This window comes from Convolutriloba macropyga, chromosome 2, assembly GCF_964194025.1.
Source record: "Convolutriloba macropyga chromosome 2, txConMacr16.3, whole genome shotgun sequence".
Taxonomy (NCBI): Eukaryota; Metazoa; Xenacoelomorpha; order Acoela; family Convolutidae; genus Convolutriloba; species Convolutriloba macropyga.
The window spans coordinates 85,073,646-85,096,972 of NC_134469.1; the positions used below are offsets into that span (position 1 = coordinate 85,073,646).

General features: G+C 33.8%; 1 protein-coding gene across 1 annotated transcript; it reads left to right on the forward strand.

Moving 5' to 3' along the window:
- Nucleotides 1-6,552: 6,552 nt before the first annotated feature.
- Nucleotides 6,553-12,827, forward strand: LOC142335039 (uncharacterized). The gene is made up of 4 exons (XM_075383366.1): nt 6,553-7,118; nt 8,920-9,110; nt 9,653-9,850; nt 12,537-12,827. The coding sequence occupies exons 1-4, from the start codon at nt 6,716-6,718 to the stop codon at nt 12,825-12,827; spliced, it is 1,083 nt and encodes a 360-aa protein (XP_075239481.1). The 5' UTR covers nt 6,553-6,715.
- The last annotated feature ends 10,500 nt before the right edge of the window (nt 12,828-23,327 follow it).

Below are 23,327 nucleotides of genomic sequence, written 5' to 3' on the forward strand. Positions count from 1 at the left end.
CTGCTGGTCTTGCCTGTTATGCCCCTCAGCAAGAAATTATAATTCAATTAAAATAATAGTGGGTGGCAAATTAGATAAAACCAGCAGCTTCCAGACCTGTAAACAACCAAAACACAGTGAAACAGTCTGTATAGTTGATATATGTTATGTTAAAACAGAGCAATCCAGGGGTGCATTAATTCCAGGGTCTCACATGCTAAGGGCGCATCACACAACATTTTATAATTTTATCCTACATTATATTTTTTTCATGAGTTGCTTCCGAACTTTATGATAAAGCAAAAATCAATTCAGTCAAAATTCAGAAAACAAACTTGATCGTACTCACAATAAACATACTCTGAATCACATGAAGTGTACAAAATGAAGATACAAATTTACAGCTTTTTAGAAAAAATGTGTTCTGAGAAGGTCAAAAACGTTCTATTGTGATATTTAGTATAATTTTGGATACAAGGTTATACTCATTTCATCAGATTCAATTGAACAATAGAAGACAAACAGCATTCAAGCTGCAGATATATTTGGTTTGGTAGATGAGTAATGCTAGAGAAAAGAGCTAGACTTACACAAGAACTATATGAAAAACCAAAATTTCACCCTAGATATTTGCTAACTAGTGTACAACACTAATTTTTTCTTGCAAAAGGATTTTTCAGTAGCTAACAAGCTATAAGAAATGATATTGAGCAGATAATTCAGGGATATTTAAGAAACAAAGGGCCGAAAAAGATGAAAACCATTTACAAATAGGGAAAAATTAGGGAAAATAGGGAAAATAGGGACAAAAAGTATCAAAAACTCATGAAAATGGTTTGTCTGTTCAATAATCTGTTGCTAAAACCTTTTCAAAACCAAAATTTGACACCACCAAAAGATGGAGCACAAAAAAAACCAATGAAACATTTTCTTGCTTGCACAGGGCTCTCATTTTTTGTAATTAATTTCAATTGAAGATCTATTTATTCAAAAGTGAACGCTGTAACTTTAGACTCAAATATCGTCGCTTTTCCGAAATAATTTAAGTCTGCCCTGCAATTTCAGTATGCTCAACTATGTAAAATGTAATACTGGAAACTAAGGGCTGGCTTATATTGCACCTCATTTCATTTCTATTTATTTCGGAAATTTTAGAGGAATTGAGGAAATCTTACGACAGTCGATCTTATTGAAAACAAAACGATGAAATGTTTGGTAGATTGTAATGAAAATAGGCCCAAAACAAGTGACATCTGAGCCGTTGAAGGTAGTTATCAGTCAAAGTTTTTATTGTGTGGATCGGGTCTGACGGGAAGTATTTGAGGAAGAGGAAATAAAACTGGACAAAGAAACAATGTTTCTGCTTTCTGATGACGTTGGAAAGAAAACCCATATACTACCCGGTGAGATTGTACCTATTAGTTGCATTTGACAAATCTTCCAAACAATTTTTTGTCAAGGACGTCCTGTATATGTACCAGGTGTTTCAAACAAGTTTTTGGAAACCATGCTACTTATTAGTTCCATTTCCCACTGCCAACCCCCTTTCTGTGGGCAGCTCTCCCGTGCACATTTTGGGGATGGTTTGTCTGTGAAACCAACCCCTATCATAAACATAGGCAACACGTGGACATTTGACGCTTTTCGTAAAACAACAAGCCAAACAAAAAGCAAAGAAATTTAGTGTTGGTCAAAATCGATAGTACAATCTGGGCTTTAGCAAAATGCAGAAATGTTGTAATGATTGAGAATTCTTTAAAACAGTAACTTTCAGCAGGGCAGTCACAAAATGAAACAGGACCTCAGAAAAAAATCGATGTGCTCAAAATTGAAATGCAAAAAAAGATCGAACAACTTCGAAAAAATCACAAGACAAGAATTCTTTGACCTTGTCAACTCCAACGCAAATGGTTTTAACACTTCCTAATGCAACAACAACATCGGACACTAACAAAAAACCGAAAACATTTGGAGAAGAGGAGAAATCCGAGCATGGAATAATTCTATTTGGTAGAGTCGGTCACAATAATTAGTTGGCTAATAAATTGGTACAGAAAGTAGACATCAAAAACACATACATACATATATATATATATATATATATATATATATATATATATATATATATTTATATATTTATATATATACTATATATATATATATATATATATATATATATATATATATATATATATATATATATATATATATATATGTATATATAAATTTATAAATATATATATATATATATATATATATATATATATTTGACGTCTTTATTTTCGGAAATTTTTAAGCTACAAAACAGTGTCCATGCCCACTTGTGCTAAATTTATCAACTTCATAGGATCGCAAAATCCTACCAATGAGTAATCAAAAACTGAAGGGTGATTTTTTTTTCAAACAAATTTTATCATCATATTTGCGAGTTGCGAAACAGCTTCATGACTATCGCTTCAAACTAGCTCTAGAGCTGAAAATTAACTGATTTGACATCAAGATCAAGTCAAAACAGTTTTAATGCAAAAACACGATTGTGGACACAAAGAAATCCATAGATGAGAACAGCTGGTTATTTGTTAGTTTCCAAATGACTACAGAGTGGGAAAATAGTTCTCTTACTTTCATATAACTGCTGGTCAATTTTTAGTCTTGTAAGAAGAATAAGAATACGTGCTTTGCGGAAAGCTTTGAGAACAGACATTGTCTGCTTAAATTAAACTTGGGTTGACCCGAGCGTAGAAAAAGGAGGAATGAAGATGGTGTCATCATTGATCAACAAGATATTATCAAAATTCAAGTCAAATGTTCTTCTCACGAATCCAGACTTTGTTTGCAACTGCTGCTATAGTAAATATAGAGTAGACGTAGAACAAAGCAAGAAGTAAATATATGGTAAGCGTAGAGCAGCTTAAAGGCCCAATTGCCGCAGCTGTAAAAGAAGCACTGAAAGTTTCAAACAAGTAGAGCCATATCTTTTTCATTTTAAGTGACGACATCGGTTTCTATTATACAGATTGAATAAATTTATGAATTAGCTGTTCCTATGAAAATTAAACAATTGAGCAGCACAACTTTTTGCTAATTTGCAAAATTGCTTCATAATATTTTTTGTGCAATAGCAACTCTGTAGTGAACTTCTAGTGTTGCCCTATTTCTCTGACCACAGAGCTCTAAAACCTGAAATTCCAATTAAATAAAGAAGAAAAGAGGAAGGTATTTAAAAAGCAAAATTCTAATTTTGGTGAAAAAAATTGGAAAGCTTGAAAATGGACATTTAATGTCGTGAGAGGCTTCCGTTGATGATATCGTAAAATTTTTTCATGATTACTTAGATCTGGCTTCAAACTTAACCATTCCAAAATTTACCAGATGAAAGGCAAGAGACCACTTCTCTGTGTCCTGAAAAATGTATTCATATTCACTTCTAGAATAAGCTACTAAATCCTGAAAAAAAACGAAAACCCACAAAAGATTATGCTCGAAGAGATTGAACGCACAACTTGCACCATCTTTTGACGAAGGCAAAAAAAATTTCAATGAAAGAAATAAAATGATGGCGTCAACAGACGCCTTTAATGTGTTGAGAAAAATCACTGCTCAATCTGACTTACCGGACCAAATGAAGTTCAAAAACCGCAAAATTAGGGGTCGTAAAAAGTCGCAGAATGCTTCAACGAACATTTTGCCTCTGTTTTCATTAGTTTTCATAAACTTTTTTCGATGGTATTCAGTCATGCGCAAGTACTTTCGATGAAGATATAACAAATGTTCCTAGTGTTTCACAATCGTTCGGCGAATTAAATCCAAAATTACTTAAATCTGCATCGCGTTTCATAACAAGTATTCATTTTGTTTCTACTCAGCTCTATCATCAACAAACGATAGATTCCAGCTTTTTTGGAAGAAAATCCATGTTAGTCCGCTTTTTAAAAATGAAATCAAGACAGACATAACAAAGGAACGACCTATAACTATGCTGAGTTCGCTATGTCCTCTTTTCCAGTGATTAGAGCGTAAACACGCTTGAAAAAAAAAACCCAGAAAAATTGTACAGTGAGCAGAGTTGTTTCAGAGATTAACACTCAACTAATACTCAGCTTCTACTTTAGTGTTACAACTTACCCCAACAATGCAACGGCTTTTGATAAAATTAATTTGAAATTGATTCTGCACGAGTTATGCCGGTTTCGATTTGATAGAGGGTTCCCAAACTGTTTTTTGTGTCCTATCTGGCAAAAGCGCTGCAGAGTGTCAGTGGTTGCTGTAAAGTCACAATTCATTCCAATGCATATTGGTGGGCCACAAACTCAAGGTTCTGTTTTTTTTTCATTTTCTTCGATTATATAAATGACTTTCACAGTTTTTGAATGCAATTTTTTAATGCTGGTGTCACAATAACTGTGCGATATCTATGTAACAGTGAAGAACTGAAACAAGACAATGAAAAACCATTTTTCTGGAGCACTGAAAAAAGATTGAACTACAACCACAAAAACTTCAGATTAATTTTTTTCTCGAAAAAACGAAGCCAAATTCAGGCTAGTTTACCAGGAACAAAGCGTTATATAACAAGAAAATCACTTCAAAGATATATTAAAATTTTCTCGGTAAAATTATTATGGGATTTAAATCTTGATGCTGTATTTGCAAAAAGAAATAAAAATTTATTCTATCTACGAAAGTCTATACCTATTACAATAAACTCGATATTTAAATGCAACTTGCTGAAATGTTATATTTTATCGGTTTTGCTCTACGGGATGAACGTGTGATTTCAAGAAAAGTGCATTCGAGGATTATGGAAAAATGACTACCCGCTTGCTCTAAATTGACTATTTAGATCAGTGGCGTAAAGTGACCATTTACGGACAATGATTATGCTGCCAATTTCTTGTTTAGTAATTGATGATCTTGTTTTATTGAACAAAATCCTGAATAATTGCTTACCTATTTATGCTACTGATTTCTGGAATCTTAGTTATAGAGATCCTAGAACCAGGTTATCGGATAAAGTCCTTCATGAAAGGCATATCAGACTTCCGCGATTACAACGCTTTCTCCAGCACATCAAAATTCAAAAGTGAGTTGCAAAGATCTTCGAACCAAGGATCACAAGTAAGCTTCAGATATAATTTATACCCCTCTGGGTGGATTTTGTTTCAGATCTGGAAAAAAACCTAATGCTAATCCACCCGAAGTCGGGGTATACCAAGTTGGGAAAACCAGGCTTATTATTTACTATTCAAAAACTCTGTTTAGGTCAATGATGCTTAATCTGCGTTCCCGCAAACAACAACATTGCCAAAACATCCAGACTTAGTGCCCTTTAGTCTTCATTATAATGAGAAAACTTTTAGGATAAAAATCTCTGAATATTTTCTCAAGTTCTTCCAAACTGAATACTTTACTTTCTCTAGGATCAACCAGCATCACGGCCAATCTTCCTATGAACTTTTGAGGTAACTCATTTCATTTTTTTTTACATTTAGCTATTCAAAGAGATCTGTATGCTGAAATCCAGGTCAAAGCATATATATAATATTTAAGCTCGCCTTATGAGATAAAAAAAGGTCGAAAATGAGAAGATTTATTCAAAATTTTAATGCTCATTTTTTCATCAGGAAACAAAAACATTTGAATTATCTTTTCAACGATCAATTACGTTTTTAGGAGCTTGTGATACATGCTTTTGATAGTGACAGCAATTTTATAATCAATGATCAGCTCATTTAAATTTAAGATGAAAAGGAAACATTTCTTTTTTAACTTGGCATTTTGACATTGGGTGACATGCTCCATAATCACTTTAAAATATGCGCTCCTAGGAGCTTTAAGCAGTCTAAAATTACGCTCTGTCAGCTAGTTAAATCTTCAAATTCAATTTTTTCAAAAGAAAATGGACTCAAAACATCATTTGACAGATTTTATAATCATTTTTCGTCTGCTTTTAGCGAGGTCGATGGGTCAGATTCTGCGCTTACGTCAGACAACTTTAAGTCGGTTTTGGAGCCTATTTAATTCACGTTTGAGCAGAAAATACCCACAGCCTTATTTCTGCGTTTCTAATTTTTATACCATCAATTATCCTCCCCCTTTCCCCGCTCTTTGCCTTATACTGTACCCATTGTTGTTGGGCATTTTTGCCCACTTACCACCAACGAAGCTCATCAAGCGTGCTAAAACAGGAAATAAATTCTGTAATGCGCAAAGCACGTTTTAGTATTAGTGTAATAAACCACCACCATTTTGTCGTTAAAATATTACAATTTCTTTGAAAATTAAGTGAAAAAAGACTGCTGCACCCTTTCATAAACTGCACAGCTTCGCTAAATTAAACGAAAAGTGCTCTTTGATGATAGTTGGTGGTAATTCAACTCTATAAGGCCGCCAATAAGTTAGCGTCTCTTAAGAAAAATATAAATTAGTTTATTTTTTACACTTCATTTTTTTCGCTTCAAATCTTCGTTTTATTTACATTTTCTAAGAGTCAATTTTTGAATTGATCACAGTTTTAAATTAAAGTCATTTATTCCTCGTACCGTTTTGTCTAGAAGCGTAAGGTGTAAAAAAAACAAACATTTCACTTATCACAGAATTACTATCGCGGAAAGCACCATAATTTCCCAACAATTGATGCAAAATCAAAAATTTCCATCAATTCCAATACATTGAGCTTTCCCTGAAAAATTCTATTGCAATTTTCTAAACACCACACTTAACTCTGCTGAGTAAAATGTACGATTTTATCAACGAACAGAGTTCAATCTTAAGAATCGTACTCGAAATCATTTTGAGCATTTTTGCCGTAGATTGCTGGCGAAAATGTCATACGTCATCACGATTTCGTAACTCACGTGATCTTAGATCATTGCATCATCTCTACCTAATTTATTACGTAATGGTGTTCCTCCTATTCGCACATCACCCAATCACACGCTTTTTCTTCGACGTGGGCATTGTGGAGAACCCTTGTTTGTTTGTGAAGCCGGTTATGTTTACAGTCTGTTCTATTATTTTCTACTTCCACCTAATAGCAGCCATAGACTGGCTGGAACTGGCATGTAATGGGTACCAAGTGGTAGAGGTGGACCAGAAGCCAGTGATGAGAGTGTTGATGGCCATCGCCATCGTCGAAGGTATTTAAGGAGTATGGCACCAAATGGGACCTTTTCCGTTTGTGCCCCCCCCCCCCCCACTTTAGTGGACGTATATTGTTTGCACCCCCCCCCCCCCCAGACCCACGTGCCATATTTTACATAATGATTTACTATGTAATGGCATGTGCTCTGTAACTGGGGGGCGCATAAGGTACTGGGGGGAGGGCACAAACGGAGAAGATCCACCAAGTGATCAGAATTATGATTTGATATAAAAGTGTTAATGTCTAGCATTTCCGTTAACAGTTCCGGAGAAAACCCACGAAAAAAACCAGTTAATTTTAGATAGGAAATAAACCCTCACGGAAATAAACCCCCACTTGACATTTAACGAGCTGCGTATTTAGCGCGTTTGGCTATGCCTCGCGGAACATGGCCATGCCTTAGCCATGGTCCGCGAGGCAAAAATTTTCCATTTTTTGGATATTTACCCCAAATTGTAAAAAGAAGATATCGTAGATGTGAGACGAAGCAATATCAATGCGAAACTGAGTGAAAGAAGGTTTGCCATACAACACAATAAACTATCTGTCGTTGCTTCTCTATTTGTTTGATTTCGACCAGAACACAAATGTAGACATCACTTTTGAAAGAAGTTATTAGAAAAACGGGTTTTTATCCCCTTATAGCCCGCATTGTGGTAAAATTACCATGATTGGAGGCTATAGGTTAAATGATCACTAAAGGAGGGGAATCAACCTCCTAACCCACTGAGGCAATTTGCCTCTTAATTGCCTTGATCCTCCTGTAGCTCATTTTATCCATATTACATACCAGCAAGATTCTCATTTCCTTGTCATATTGTAATAATTACTAAAAGACGGCAAAAATCAAAGCTTAATTCAAAAATCAATCCATCTGAAAACGCTCTCGCCTATGTAATAAGACTGTTTAACCGAATTCGCTTTCCATTACGAACATCTACCGTTACCAAATTTTTGAATAAATTTACTCATTTTTGTAACTAGATTTCAGATTTTCTATCTTAACACATTCTTCTTGTAAAATCTACCTACAAATTTTGCGGATGAAAAGGAGGTTACCTTTATGGAAATTTTGGCCACTGGAAGTTGAAAAAAGGAATCTAATCTCCGTCGCAATATACTTTTTGCAGAAGCCCATTCCGCAAAGTTGTCATAATAAGATTGCACTTAATTGCAGTATAGTCAGTCCCTCATTTTAGTAACCAGTTTTGACAAAAGTGTTAGACTTACTTATCTGCTGGTACACTTCGCTTCCGTCCGCTATCGCTTCACATCAAAAATGATTAAAATTTTGTGAAATGCCTTTACCGCCGAATGTAACTACTAATCAGATATTTTGGAAGTGTTTTCCATTTTAGGTTATTTAATTGCCGCGTGGAAACTACTTACACAAAATTTTAGTGCTTTCCACAATGGGCGTCAAAGGGTGGTGGGAAGTACCAGTCACATTCTGTACTAGCCCACAAACCGAATCTTATTAAGTGGTGATCTATAGAAAAAAACTTTTAATGAAGTTTTGGATCTATTCTGTTTCGCCCCCCCCCCCCAAGCTTAGTGGGAATAAATGTTTATGATCCCCAGGCGCACGCGCATTATTTTTACATAGTGACGTGCTATATAGTGCTATATAACAACACATAATTTGTAACTGGGGGGTCATAAAAAACACTGAGGGGGGGGGGGAGGGGGGGGGGACAGAATATATCCGAAGCTTTGTTTACTTTATGTTACTTGTCAGCCTGTAATACTTTACAATGGCGATTGTTACATTATTACATTGGTGCAGTTAATTTTAGGTGGCTTCATTGCATACGCGGACGGAAGTGGAGTGAAGGATGAAATCATCAGTCGGAGTCCAGCCAAGTACTACCTGGACAACGAGTCCACCTGTTTCGATCCAGTCACTGGCACCATGCGAGTACTTCTAGTCAAGGCCGGGGTTATCTCCTGTCTGGCTATGGGTGCTTACGGGGTGTCCGTGTTTATGGCTCTTCAAACGCTCAAGGAATGAATATACATCACATGTCTATCAAATTTTGTGTCTGTGGGCCCTTACCCAAAATATACTCCAAATTTTGGTGTATTTACGTTATTGGGGGGGGGGGGGGGTTTGGCCAGTATCATAAAAGCGGAAAAGAATATCCTATCTGCAACAAGATTTTGAGGACTCTGGTATCAAATAATTTTTTGACTCAAATAAATTCATTACGCAATAACCCAATAGGTATAAAATACTGAGAACAAATTTTAAAGAAAAAATAGATTTTTGCTTCATAAATCATACATATATTGATTTAAATTTACTCGCTGTTGTTCATATTTTGCAATGATACTATTTTAAAACATCAATTTCTAAGTTTTATTCCTAGAATAACTCCTTTAAAACATCAATTTCTAAGTTTTATTCCTAGAATAACTCCTTTAAAACATCAATTTCTAATGTTTTATTCCTAGAATTCCTAAAACATTTTCTTCATTTTTGTGGAAAATGATACACGGACATGTGATTTACGAGTGTCTTTCGAACAGGAGAGTAAGAGAGGGGTCAACATGAACACGATTGGCTTCAAGTACATCTTCAACATTCTCCAAAGCCACTGCATAGCTGGACTCTCATCCAACGTATGTTGCTGTGTCCAGATAGTCGACTACCTCTCCCGTAGGAACCTGTTTGTCCTGGGTCACGTGCCAGTGGTAGCCATTGCCGGAATGCTCATCGCCCCTATTGTTTATCGATTCTCTATATAAACTGTCAAACAATAAACAATCTGTTTCACTCAAATGCGTTTTTGAGCTCCAATTGTTGCAAACTTTTGAATCCATTGTTCCCACATATTTTCTTAAAAGGTGAAATTAATATTCCAGACTTTTTATGCCTCACTCGGGGTAATTATGACGTTTTGAGGTCACATCAGACCATCTGCATGATGGTGTCAGGAATATTACTTTATTTAGTGATGGTGTCACTAAGTAAATTTAAGGTAATTTTACCTTAAAAACATCCTAACTCATCTTAAATGTTAAGGTAGATTTGCCTTTCCTTAACTCACCTTAACTAACCCTAACTTTTCCTGAACTTTACCTGAAAAGTTAAGACCTCACTATGTTAAAAAATCCGACGTCAAAATTATCCGAAAGAATTAAAAGAAGGAAAATTAGAAGAACTAATTGCATGAGATAATTGCGGTAAGCAAACATAAGTGGGACGCGCAATTATCTAACTCCCTTACACATGAAATTAACGCCTTTGGGCATGCCTCACGGGCCACGGCCATGCTTCAGCGGTCTATGGGACTTGATATGAATCTATAAGAACCGAACAAAATATCACGCCGAACTTGTTATTCTCACAATAACAATTGCCCTTTCTCAAATCTGATTGGTTTGAGACTTAAATTTAAAAAGCACCTAGTCAACAGAAACAATGTCAAAAAGCAATCAGAAAAAAATCTTGACTACAAAAAAATTACTTTTTCCTGAATACACAGCGGATGGGATTTTTACTTAATGAGAATATATAATAAGTCAAAAAAGAGAAGAAATAATGGGGCCAAAATCAATAATCAATCAACATCTTCAAAACAAATGGTTTCAATTATCTTAAGAGTCATTAGCTTTTAACAAAATAATGCTCAATCAATTTACTGAAAAGTTGCTGAGAAACCATAGGACCTATCTTTGGTTAGACTAAGCCATAGAAATGGACTTAAGATGCAGAAACATTCAAAAAAAATGGAAAAAAAATCTTTGAGCCATTAAAAAATTTAGCTAGTATCTGAATATTCCTTTTACTTCAAAATTAAATGTCAAATTTATTTTTTTGTAATAATTCATATAGATTAAATAATTTCAATAAAGATTCATTTGAAAATAATTGGGATCTGTTATTACGCAAATTTTGTAAAAAGAAGAGAAAAAGAAGCAAAAAAACTGACCACTCAAAAAACTCTTATGACAACGCATTTTGACCAACAATCGAAACATCCATTAGACATAATATCAATAGAAAATTTCATTTTTGAATTACAAGAAATTGGATGGGACCTCTCTATAACGAGAATAAGTTACAAGTTGACGAAAAGAACAACAAAATCAAAAAAAAATAAAAACGAAATCATTCAATTATCATCCAGAAGCTCATGGGGCCTGTCTGTATTTTACGACTACTTGGAGAGTTTTAAAAAAAACAAGCAAAAACAGCAAAAGAAAGAAAAATGAAAGAAAAGTGTTAAAGCCATTAAAAATGAACCCTTCAGTTTACAGTTGTCTTTTTTCCATTTATATAACAGCAATGAGACTGTTTTTTAACAATACGATTTCACATACATGAGAAATCTAAAATTAATATTATAACCACGAAATTTTTCAGAAAACCAGTAGTGTCAACGCCATTAAAATCAATAGCTTGCAATGGAAGGCAATAAATGCGCCAGGTTATGTCTCGATGGGAAGACAATGATATTTTTTGTTCATAAGTCAACAATGTCATATAAACGTAAGTCTTGTGACTATGAAAAAGTTTCTAGGAAGAAGTGTCGAGGTCATTTAAACTATCACTTTTTCTTTGAAAACTTTACCCATGATCCGTTCATTGTCTTCTTTAAACGAATGGGCATCATTAGGATAATGTGATAATCTTTCCAAAACGAACCAAAATTACAAAAAAAATATCCAAAAAGAACTTTGAAAACTTTTGGCATCGAAGTCATAAAACCAATAGTTAAATGATAAAACCGCCAACCAGATTAAATTTAGTTGCAGTAGAAATAAAGGGGTTCAGTCATAACTTAGACTGATTTACAGTTCACAAAATGAGGTTGAAGACTGGTTAACGATAAAAAAAACTTCAACTTTGAGTTGAAGTATGCAACAGGAGAGCAGACGCCTCGCGCATAGGCTTTGAACAGAATAGATTTTGATGACGAAGATTCTGGCGACGATCGAGTGTGTTTGCTTCGCAATCAATAACATCTACTTCGATCAGAGTCATTTAATGGCCCAAGCAAATTTCAAAATTGAAATTGGAACGAACAGACTCTTCCATGACATAAAGAAACGAATCAAATGCTGCAATTGTTTGCAACGTTAAGAAGCGGAAAGTGAACATAACCAACAGAAAGATGCGCTGACCATAAATGATGGAAGCATCTTCAGATGTGTTGTTCCTTTCATTTTACCCGAACTACAACATTTGCTTTCGGCAAAATTCTATGAGACACATCCTGGGAAAAATGCAATTGAGACATCAGTCAGAATGATAGTATGGTGTCCAGGCATTTCCCATGACGTTCAACTGTTTGCTAGTAAATGAAAGAATAGTCAAATGAACAGGCCTGGCCTGAGATAAATAGTCTCAACTTGGCCGGAAGTCAAAGCTTGGGAACGGCTCCACGTGGATTGAGATGATGTTAAGGACCAAGGCAATATCCAAGTAATTGTTGACGGGGGTTCTGGCTGGGTAGATGCTTTCCACTTGGGAAGTAGAACGTCAGAAACGGTCAAAATATATCTTAGTCAAATCTTTGCCAGATTCGGAACACCTAGGACTTTGATATCTGATAATGGCCCTGAATTTGTAAGTGGAGATCTTGAGCATTGGTGCGAATCAATGGGAATTAAGAAAATTGAATCACTCGTCTATCATCCAAGAGCTAACGGGAATGCTGAAAGAGCAGTTCAGACAGTGAAGCGCGGGCAGTACTAATCCTAATGTGGAATCCCATCGTGGAATCTCAATCGTGGAGTCTCAATCTTAAGCTCAAACAATTTTAAAATATGTAGGTTTTGATATAAAAAGTAAGCTTTAAGACGTTTTCTTCTCCAATACCATAGCTTCTGCTTTAGGAAAATTTTTTGGTTTTGCTTCAAGAAAATCTTTTGTTTACTGAGTCATCTTTTAAAAGAACAACAAAAAACTACAGCTACTGACCTACCTAAATAATTAATTGAAAATTTAATATCAAAAACTGAGTTTCATCACCTGGTCAAATCAAATGAACCTTCTATTGCAGTTCCTAAACGGCAAAAACTACAAATTTCAAATACTCGTCAAATCAGCGCCACAAGAAAAACAAGAGATCAACACAATAAAATAATGAGTGAAGTCGCCAATTCGACCACTACTACCCAAAACATCTGAATATAGTGTCAAAGAAAGTCAGCAATTTTGACGACTAAGTACAATAGCTAGTTCTGAATAAAAAATTGGAAACTTTTATTCAAAATATTTATTAAAAAATTGGACTTTATCAGCAAAAACTGAATTGGGGAAAAATTTTTGCGATAACATTTTATTATTGCCTCACTGACTGTCTGAAATGTATTCAAACCTGCGTGAAGCATACATATTCAAGACGTTAAAAATATGGAAACGTTTTTCTGAAGCAATTCGATGACCGATATGCTTTTTGAAAAAATTTTGAAGACCTCAATGAAGAAAAATATTGATTTCATTCCAAAAAATGTTCCAATGATTGTTACTTGTCGGATTTGCGAAATAGCTAATTTGGCTTCCTGTTTATTCACATCAAAGTTGCATGAATAAGTTTTGGACTGAAATCCATATTTTCGACGTTTTAGATGACTCCAAATTGTTAATAGCTATAGGTTATTGGTTTCAAATTAATACCGCAGATCAAGAGATTCAAGATAGATTGAGCTGATACGGTTGGATGTTTTACACGTTCCTAAATGTTTCCGTTATCTATTTTGATCAATTCAGGAACTGCTTATTTGAGAAAAGGAAAATGAATAAACAAAAAGATTTTTTTCTTATTCTGGAAATGAAATAGTTAATGAAACTAAAAAAAACTGAAATAAAACAGCTCATATTCAATCAGGACTTACAATATACAAAACTGATTTACCTCTATGTTCCAGAAATGAAGATTAACAAATTGTGAGGAAAATATTTTGAAAAAGAAGTTGGTGCTGAATTTATCTGAAGATTTTTAAATTTGACGTCTTTTAGTTCATTTCGAATGATAAATATCTATATTATTTTAAATTTTTGATATTGTCTATTATATGCTTCGGCGTAGAGAGCAACAATTTCTGAATGTTCAAAGCTGATAAATAGCTGCATGTGAAAAAATTGTACTCATGATGGTCCCCTTGAATTTTTTAATTGAGTTTAATTACAATATTCCCCCAGTCTACGCAAACCATAAAAATGTTTTTGTGGAAAAAATATTTTTTGAAAAAACTCTCCAGAGACGGATAACGAATCTACTCATGGGTTGAGAAAAAGTTTTTTCCTAGGATTTTGGATCAAACATGGTCTGTTTTTTGACAAGTTGTGTTTTGGGTCAAATATGGTCCTTTTATGGGTCAAGAAATATAATTTTTTAAGTGCAGCCTATGAAAACTCACTGGCTGAGCACAGTTTTTTCATCGGTTGAGCAGAAGGTTCTTCATAATTGATCATTTTCAAACTCCAAGAAAGATACTTATATTTAATTGTTTTGCTCTTTTCATACTGAAACAGTAACAAAGCCAGAATAAAGAGCGCCAGAGCAGTTCAACCTAAAACACAGTTGGGAAACTGGCGAAAGAACTAAGACACTGGCGATAGACTTAAGAACTTGACTAAGACTTCAGACTTAGCGGTAAATAAGCCTCCCAGTTGTTCCCCCAAAAAAGCTGTAAATAAAGTTTCCCAGTTGCTCCCCCAAAATTATGAATTACTATTTTTTTTAAACCTGATGCATCTTTTTTAAATTAATTTTGCTTCAGAACTGCAATAGATGATGGAGCCTACATCATGCTGAGTACCTTATAAACTATATGGAGTAACTAAATGACACCTACCATTTTTGAGGTAAAATGTATTCTAATCAAAGACTTGACTCATGACTTGAAAGAAGCTCGACAAAAATTTTGCAATTCAATAATTTAAGTCAAGTAAAAGTTGAGTAGAACATTTGAGACAAGCTAAAGTCAAGCGTTAACAATTTCAGCCCAATAACAATTCAGCAAGATAACTTGGGTCTAGATAACGTCCAGTTGTTCGCAGAAGTTCGAGCATGGTCTCTTCATAAGTCGAGGTCTAACCGTGGGAAATTTTAGCCTGTCGTTCTTCTGTCTATAATATAGAAGTACTGCCTTTCCTACTTAGAAGGACAATTTTGAATGGTTCTTAAACGAATGACTTTGGAAGGTTTTTTAAAAATTTCTAGGAGCATTAACTCTTGACCTTGCACAATATGCATAGCTTCCATCCAATGTTGGCAACCCGAGAATGACAACAAATTCTCAGTAGGAATATGTGAAGTTTCATAGCATCCGTTGTTTCCTTTTAATAAATTTGCTTCACTTTGTCTGCAAAGTTTTTTGGTTGCCTTAAAAACCAAGTAGTGACTGCTCTTCATTGTATATTTACTTCTAATATCAGATCAAAACAGTCTATTTATATTTAAGTAAGTAAACACTTGTCGTTCAATAACGTTTAACGTCGTCATTTTCCGGGTCAAATGTCCTCCCTAAAATCCCCCATTTTGTTGTAGGAGTGAGGGGGGGTAATTTGTCTACGGGGGTAAATTGATGTAAGAGTGTAGGGGTATATTGTTCAGAGGGAGTTAAATGATGTAAGAATTGGGCTGCAATGGGAAGACTTTGGAGGAATTAACCCCGCTGACTAAAATTGGAACGTAAGAGTAGGCTGCAATGGGCTGCAATGAGAGGGCTTTTGAGGAATAACCCCCTGACTAAAATTGCCATGTAAGAGTAGGCTGCCATGGGCTGCAATGAGAGGACTTTTGAGGAATAACCCCCTGACTAAAATTGCCATGTAAGAGTTGGCTGCAATGGGCTGCAATGGGAGGAATTTTGAGGAATTACCCCCTGACTAAAATTGCCATTTAAGAGTGGGCTGCAATGGACTGCAACAGGGAGGAGCCACAATTTGCATTTTATCCCCTCACTCTTACACCATTTTACCACCGTTGGAAGCCTAATGCAGCCCAAAAAGACGTAAGAGTTTTGAGCTGCATTTTTCTAAAAAATCCTTCCATTGCAGCCCCTCTCTTACATTTGTTTGGGTGGAAAAATCCAACCCGGGTTTTGTCAATGCGTGAATGCCAACATTCATAAAACATTTATCACAGAAAAAAACTTTAATTCTATTTCCAGAAATAAAATTAAAAATCAAAGGCGTAAAAAAGTCTTCATACAATCTTTTAACAGTTTGTTAATAGATAGCAAAAAAGCGTGTTTCGAATCTCCGGCCTCTGATTTGCATAAAAGTCTTTTTAAAAAATTCAGAAGCACAAAGAATTACTGCTGCAAATAGTTTTTCTCCATTCTGTAACTGTAATTGAGTTGAAAGTATCACAAACGTTGACAGTACAAAGTTTAAAACGTTCCAAAGTCTCAATGAGTTTTGGTATGTTACCTCAATATTCAAATTAAATTACCGATGCGGTCTGGATAATGGTGCTAAAACGTTTGAATGACAGCCAAATGGAAGAACATAAGATCGAAATAACCAAAATTTGCATAAGTGTTTTTAATTTACAAAAGATCGAAGTTAAAAAATATGTCTATAAAATTGCTTCATCGGTATTTGTTTACAGTCTACGCAGGTTAAATTAGCATTTAACAACTATTATTTCAAATGTAATTACAGGTATATTCAAGAAAAAAATTCACTAGCAATATGATTTCTTGATTCCAGCAACCATATGAGAAGTATTTGAAGTGTTGCAGTTCTCTTCATAAAAATCAAATCTTGAACAAATTATGCGTGAAAACTTATTTAACAGCTTCCAAAACTCGTATGAGTTCAAGTAGACTGTTCATACAAAAATTAGCCAAAAATAAAATGATACTTTCTCCCTTGAATATCGTATTCCAGTGATCCTTAATTTTTTACATCAGCATGATATGTTGCCGAAAAACGTTTATAATCTTACATTGTATCAAGTCAAGCGCTATGTTGATAAATTGAAAAGTTCTTTTATTATTCAAAATCAACACCTCATTGATGCTGTTTTTGATAAATCAGGGTAAATAAAAAAAAAATTTTTTGTTATGGGGCTTAATGAATTATAATAGGATCTGCTGATCCTGTAAATTTTGTCCCTTGCCTTTAACTTTGTTTTTGGCTTAAATAAAATCTTATCTTATCTTATCTTATCATAAACTGTTGTTTTAATGTCCTATCAATAAACTGAAAGCTTATATGCTGTCTATAGATCACCTTGAAATTTGTACAGTGATATGAAAGTCAACCAAAGCTTTATGTCTCAAAGTTTTAAAGAATAAGTACCCTATCTAATATAGACAAAACTTAAATTCTTTGCATGATTTTGTCTTTGTGAGAAGAAATGCTTGACTGATTTTGCTAAAACACTATAAATGAGAAAATTTTGAAAGTTTGTACCGAATGATTTGTCAAAGATTTTTTGTCACGTTTCAAAAAAAACGAGGACATAAACAAATTAAATTAAATTGAAAAACTGCAATACTGTTGAGAAAAACAGGTGTATAACCTAAAATTAGCAAATTTGTAGATCTTTCAGCCAATTGTGCAAAGAGTTGATGAATTATAATGTGTTTGTTTCTGAATAAACTCATTCAATGAAGTTGGTTTGAAAAAACAACGTCTCCTATTTTCTCAACAAATATTTGAACTATTAGTTTGATGTGGGAAAACGCTATATGTTTTGGGCTAAATATTAAAAAAAATCATTCTACTCCAACAAATAATTTGCACAAGTGCAGCTGAAAATGTAATACAAATAAGAATGGTTAAATCAAAATTTCTTGTTGAGTTCTAATCTTAATTGTTCTATCGATTTCAGGATAGCATCAATTGTTGAAATTTGTTTGACAGGAGTAGAATTTTACTACTGTCAGTAGTTTTACTATCATTAGTTTAACAGTTGTAAAATTTTCAACCTTTGATGAAAGGGTTTCCGTGAAAAAAATTTGGAAAGATCAAAATTCTCTTTAGTGAAGAAAAACTATCAGAAAATTGATTGTCAAAGAGGCTTGCTTCATCGATTCAAACTGTACATGAATTCACATTATAAATTTAAAAAAAACTTTCATTTGCTGCTCTTAATAGAACTGTTTCAAAAATTTTATTGTTTCAATAATATCTGCTTTTCATAAATCTTAAAAGTGTAAAAAGTTTAGCATGTCAAAAAACGAATAACCTAATTAATCGGTAAATCCAGATTGTGTTGAACTATATCTCATAATAAGCTGTTTTTAAGTAGTTAGTTATCCATTTGAGTTTCGCATAATAATGGCATTTTCGTACTGGGAAACAGAATGTAGAGTTTGTATAAATGATGTGGTTGTTAGCAGGTCGTAGTTTTGCATCATTCAATCATCTTACCAAGTTAATAATCAAGAAATGCAAAAGTTGAAAGTTGTTCCATGACGATATTTTTGTTCCGAATCACTTAAGTGGGGGGAGGAACTATATATTCAAACGGGTTTTTTTTGTTCCGACAATTTTGGCCGATCGATAGAATCATCGTAGAGAGTTGTGAGTGGTATCATTAAAAAGCCCGTCCAGCGTAGAACAAGAAATTAAAAAGACTTTTCTAATATTCGCTTTTTATAGGGAGTTATCAGCCGTTTTTTTTCACATTTCGGTTATTTTTGACCGAAGTTCTGTCAATTTTGCTGAAACTTGTTCAAATTGTTAACTGTAGTGTTCTTATTGTTATCTCTAAAGATAGAGGAAGGTTGCTGAATTGTTCGATTTGAGTTTTTAGGCTAGAATTTATGCTAATTTTTTCAATATTCGACTTTTTTTGGGAGCAAAATTGGGACCAAATTTGCTTTTTTAGCCGGCTTGCTTTATAATTGCTGGAAGCAGATACCTTAAAACTGCTGCCATATTCGTTTTAAGCTGAAAAACAAGCCATTTGTACACCCACTGGATTTTTGAGTCTTCTGGAGTTATAATTTTGCCAGTTTTTTTTTGCAAATTTAAAGTCATTAAATATAAAAAAAGCATTTTTTTTTTGAGAAAACAGAAAAATTAATTTTGTTAAAAAATTGATCAGTTTTGCAACCATTTGAACAAATGAGTAATTTTGTTAGACGTGCAGCAATATTTGGCTTGATCATGATATCCATGGATCCTTACCATAATAAATTTTTAACAATTTTTTGGGGCGCAACTTTTTTTAAAAAAATTTCCGCTTTGTAAATGCTTTTTATGTAAATTTTTTTACTTACAAGAATTTCAAATCAAGACTCAATTAACGACAGATACTTTTGACAAAAATAATGGCATAAAAATTGCATAATAATGGCATTTTCGTACTGGGAAACAGAATTTAGAGTTTGGATACCTAATGTGGTTGTTAGCAGGTTGTTGTTCTGCATCAATCAATCATCTTACCAAGTTAATAGTCAAGAGATGCAAAAATTTAAAGTTGTAACATGACGATTTTTGTTCTGACCCACTTTAGCGGTGGAGAAACTATATACTCAAATGGTTTTTTTTTGTTTAGACAATTTTGACCGATCGATTTAATCATCGTAAAGAGTTGTGAGTGGTATCATTAAAAAAGCCCGTCCAGCGTAGAATATCGAAATTAAAAAGATTTTTCTTATATTTGTTTTTTAAATGGAGTTTTTGTGTTTTAAATTGTTGTGAATATTAGACGTATTTCAGCCGTTTCTATTTACATTTCCGTTATTTTTGACGTTATTTCTGTCAATTTTGCTAAAACTTGTTCGAATTGTAAACTGTAGTGTTATTAATTTTATCTCTAAGGAGGGTTGCTGAATTGTTCAATTTGAGTTCTTAGGCTAATTTTAATGCTAAATTTTTCAGTATTCGACTTTTTTGGAACCAAAATTGGGACCAATTTTTTTTTTAGCTAACTTGCTTTATATTTGCTGGAAGCAGACACCTTAAAACTGATGGCATATTCTTTTTAAGCTGACAAACGAGCCAGTTGTACAGCCACTGGCTTTGCGAGTCTTCTTGAGTTATATTTTTGCCAGTTTTCTTGCAAATTTAAATTCATTAAACACAAAAAATGCATTTTTAGTTTTGAGAAAACAGAAAAATTTTGGTAAATAATTGATCAGTTTCGCAACCATTTGAACAAATGAGTATTTTGTTAGACACGCAGCAACATTTGGGCTAATCTTGATTTCGCCATGAATCCCTACCATAATAAACTTCTAACATTTTTTTGGGGCGCAACTTTTTTTTTAATAAATTTCTGCTATGTAAATGTTTTTTATGTAAACTTTTTACTTACAAGAATTTCAAATCAGGGCTCAATTAATGACAGATACTATTGACACGAAACAAAGCCCAACGACACTGTATTAGGGTTTCAGAGTTAGCTGCGTGGTTTCTAAAGCTCTGACCATTTGTTTTTGTAAAAAAAATTTATGTACTTCTTGTTTTGCTTTCATTTGTTAACTTTTTGTAGCCCAATGACTTATTGTCCCAAGTCAAAGATCCAGTTTTTTCAAGAGAAATTAATGAGCCTTAACACTTCTTTCAATTGTTATCTAATGTCTGTTGTGACTTTGAATTTGCTTGTTTTAAGAAAACATCGGTTAATTTTTGAACTTTGCTTCTATTTTATCTTTTTTATCTCAACTTCGCGCGCAGTCTGGGTAAAAACAGGCGGTATCTAATTTCTTGTTTGTTATAATATTTTTCGGTAACGGTTTAGTGTTTAACGAATGGTCTTTTTGTTTTAACACCACGCAAAATTTTAAGCAAAACTGCATATTTTAAGAGTTCATATTGTTTCTTTGTCGACTTTTTGCATTATTGACAAGTGCAATTGAAGAAAAGCATAGAAGAGAAAATGCACAGTTTTGGAAAAAAAAGTATCTGAGTAATTAATTGTTGTTGCTCTATAGTTTATGCTTTTTGTGCTGAGACACAGTTACCTAGCAAAATTTTGTGGATTTTCTTTTTTTGCCTATGTTTGTCTTTCTTGTTGATGTTATACGCCCTAGCTGTTTGTTTTAACGACTTCAAATTTAATAAAAAAGTTTTTCAGCTGTATCCGTTTGCTTTCATTTTTGTAACCAAGTGACTCAATTTCAACAATTTAAGATCTCAATTACTTTTTGTTGATTCAAACTGTTTTTTGCGCCTGGTTATACATTGTGACTGATTGCTTCGACGATTAGTTTTACAAAAAGTTGTTGAGATTTCTATACTGTTCAATTTCTGGGTTTCTTTTTGTTGTCAAGTCTACGTAATACTTTTAGAGGAAATATTCTTTGACGTTAAAATTAGAAGATAGTGACGATTTACAGTTCTTGAAGGTAACAGCGTCAAATTATACTGCCTTGAACAGTGTGATCTCGTAAAATTTTTTGAAGTTTTGCTTCTTTATAAAGTTGTTGTTGTTTTGTGGGGTCGTGACTTAGTCTCATTATTAACCAGCCCATATAAATTATTTTAATACGCAAAATAATTTCATCTCATGAGACGATTCTAGCAAATTTTCAAACAGTAGTATTTAACCCAATTTTTTCAGGAATGAAATTTATTCTTTACTAGCAAAAAAATCTAAAGCGCTGAAATAACTATTTTTCTGTAATAAAGGCAGGCCACGGCTATGCCTCAGTGGCTCATAAGACTTGAGATGACGCACAAAAATTCTGACGTATAAATCTGCCGATCATAGGAGTGCCAAAATGCTCAGTTTTACCTGTGTTAAATTTCTCGTTTAATCAGATCATTTTTATTCAAATCATTGCAGAACTTCTTAACCAATCACAATTGAGTAGCGAGACCTAACGTTTCATTCTTTCTAATGAAAAGAAAATTAGAGAACGTTCAATGTTACGTAAACATTTATAGTTGGGGAAGATGGCCTTGCCTGAGCGGCTCATTGGACTTGATTTAAACCTATCACAACCGAACTAGTAATTTTCTAGCCCTGTCGCTACCAATCATTCTGGCTAGCATTTAATTTTTGAATGGTTACCTTTTGCATTGCGGCGCTTTTGAAACATTTTCGCGTTTTGGCAATCGTACACGTCCATATAGTACTACATTGGCATAGTTGTACGTAATCAGGACATGCTGTGGAACTATCACAACAGAACCTGAGATTAATTTACACTATCAAATACTCTTCGTATTGTTTCTAACAATTTAGGGTATTTAAAAACAGGTTACTGTTTGCGGAACACAGGTTTGAATCAGGTCCGAGCTGTGCAGTTTTTAATGTCGGTTCCTCATGCCTGAATCATCTTCAAAAATATGACGGAATGGATAAAGAAACCACCGTTCTGACTTTGTTATAGTTGTTCTCAATTGCTTGATTTGACAATTTTCGTTTCTTTATGAAAACTGCCAATAAAATGAGAATTCGATTTACAGACATTTGCCATGAACAGTATAGGGACACAAAAACTGCTCGGAGATTGATTTTTGAATCAATTTTTTTTCAGAAAATTGAATCGAAAATTCCAATAGGAGCTTTTGAATGGACAAAAAATGAGAAAATTTACTGTTTTCTTTCCAAATGATTCGAAATCAAATTTGCCAAACGGGGTGGAACTATAAGCTGGCAATTTTTTTTAAATAACTTTTGTCGCAGTTCGGAATCACTTTAATAGTGCTCCATAAAGAAACCGAATAACAAAATGACTCGACTGGGGAGGAAAATCTGATTCGACTGCGGGGGAAAATTGTCAACGTTATGTTGCCTTAAGCAATAACCAATGGTTGGAAATTTTAGAGCGTGCAGCTGCCTGGTCAAGTTAATTACATTTTACTGTTCCGACCCCTCTTGAGAGGGGGAGGAACTATATACTGAAATAAGTTGTTTTTTGTTCGGACAATTTAGCCGATCGATAGATTCGTAGAGAGTTGAGACTGGTTTCATTAGACAGCTTGTTCAGCGTAGAATTTGGATCTAATAAGATTTTTTTGAATTTTGTTTTTTACAAAGAGTTATCAAGGTTTAATATTTTGCGAAAAAAAAAGAACTCGGGTGATTTCATGCACATTTTACGGAACTTTTTAGTAAAATATCACTAATTATGCAAAAAATTGCTAATTTTTTTTAACGAAACTTGTTGATTTTGATCTTAAAGACAAAAAATTTTTGTTGGCTTTGTTTTAAATTTTTTTTGAGAAAAATTGTGGTTAAATATTTCAAAATTTTCATCAAAAACAGTACGAAATAAGTTTCTTTAGTCCTTTGCTTAGTTTTGCAGGAAGTACACACCCAAACACCTTTAA

Excerpts from the sequence above, each read along its gene's own strand:
- LOC142335039 (XM_075383366.1), top strand. The coding sequence starts at position 6,716 with ATGTACGATTTTATCAACGAACAGAGTTCAATCTTAAGAATCGTACTC. Across the intron at positions 7,119-8,919 it reads GGCCATCGCCATCGTCGAAG|GTGGCTTCATTGCATACGCG; the intron begins GTATTTAAGGAG and ends AGTTAATTTTAG. Across the intron at positions 9,111-9,652 it reads ACGGGGTGTCCGTGTTTATG|GAGAGTAAGAGAGGGGTCAA; the intron begins GCTCTTCAAACG and ends TCTTTCGAACAG.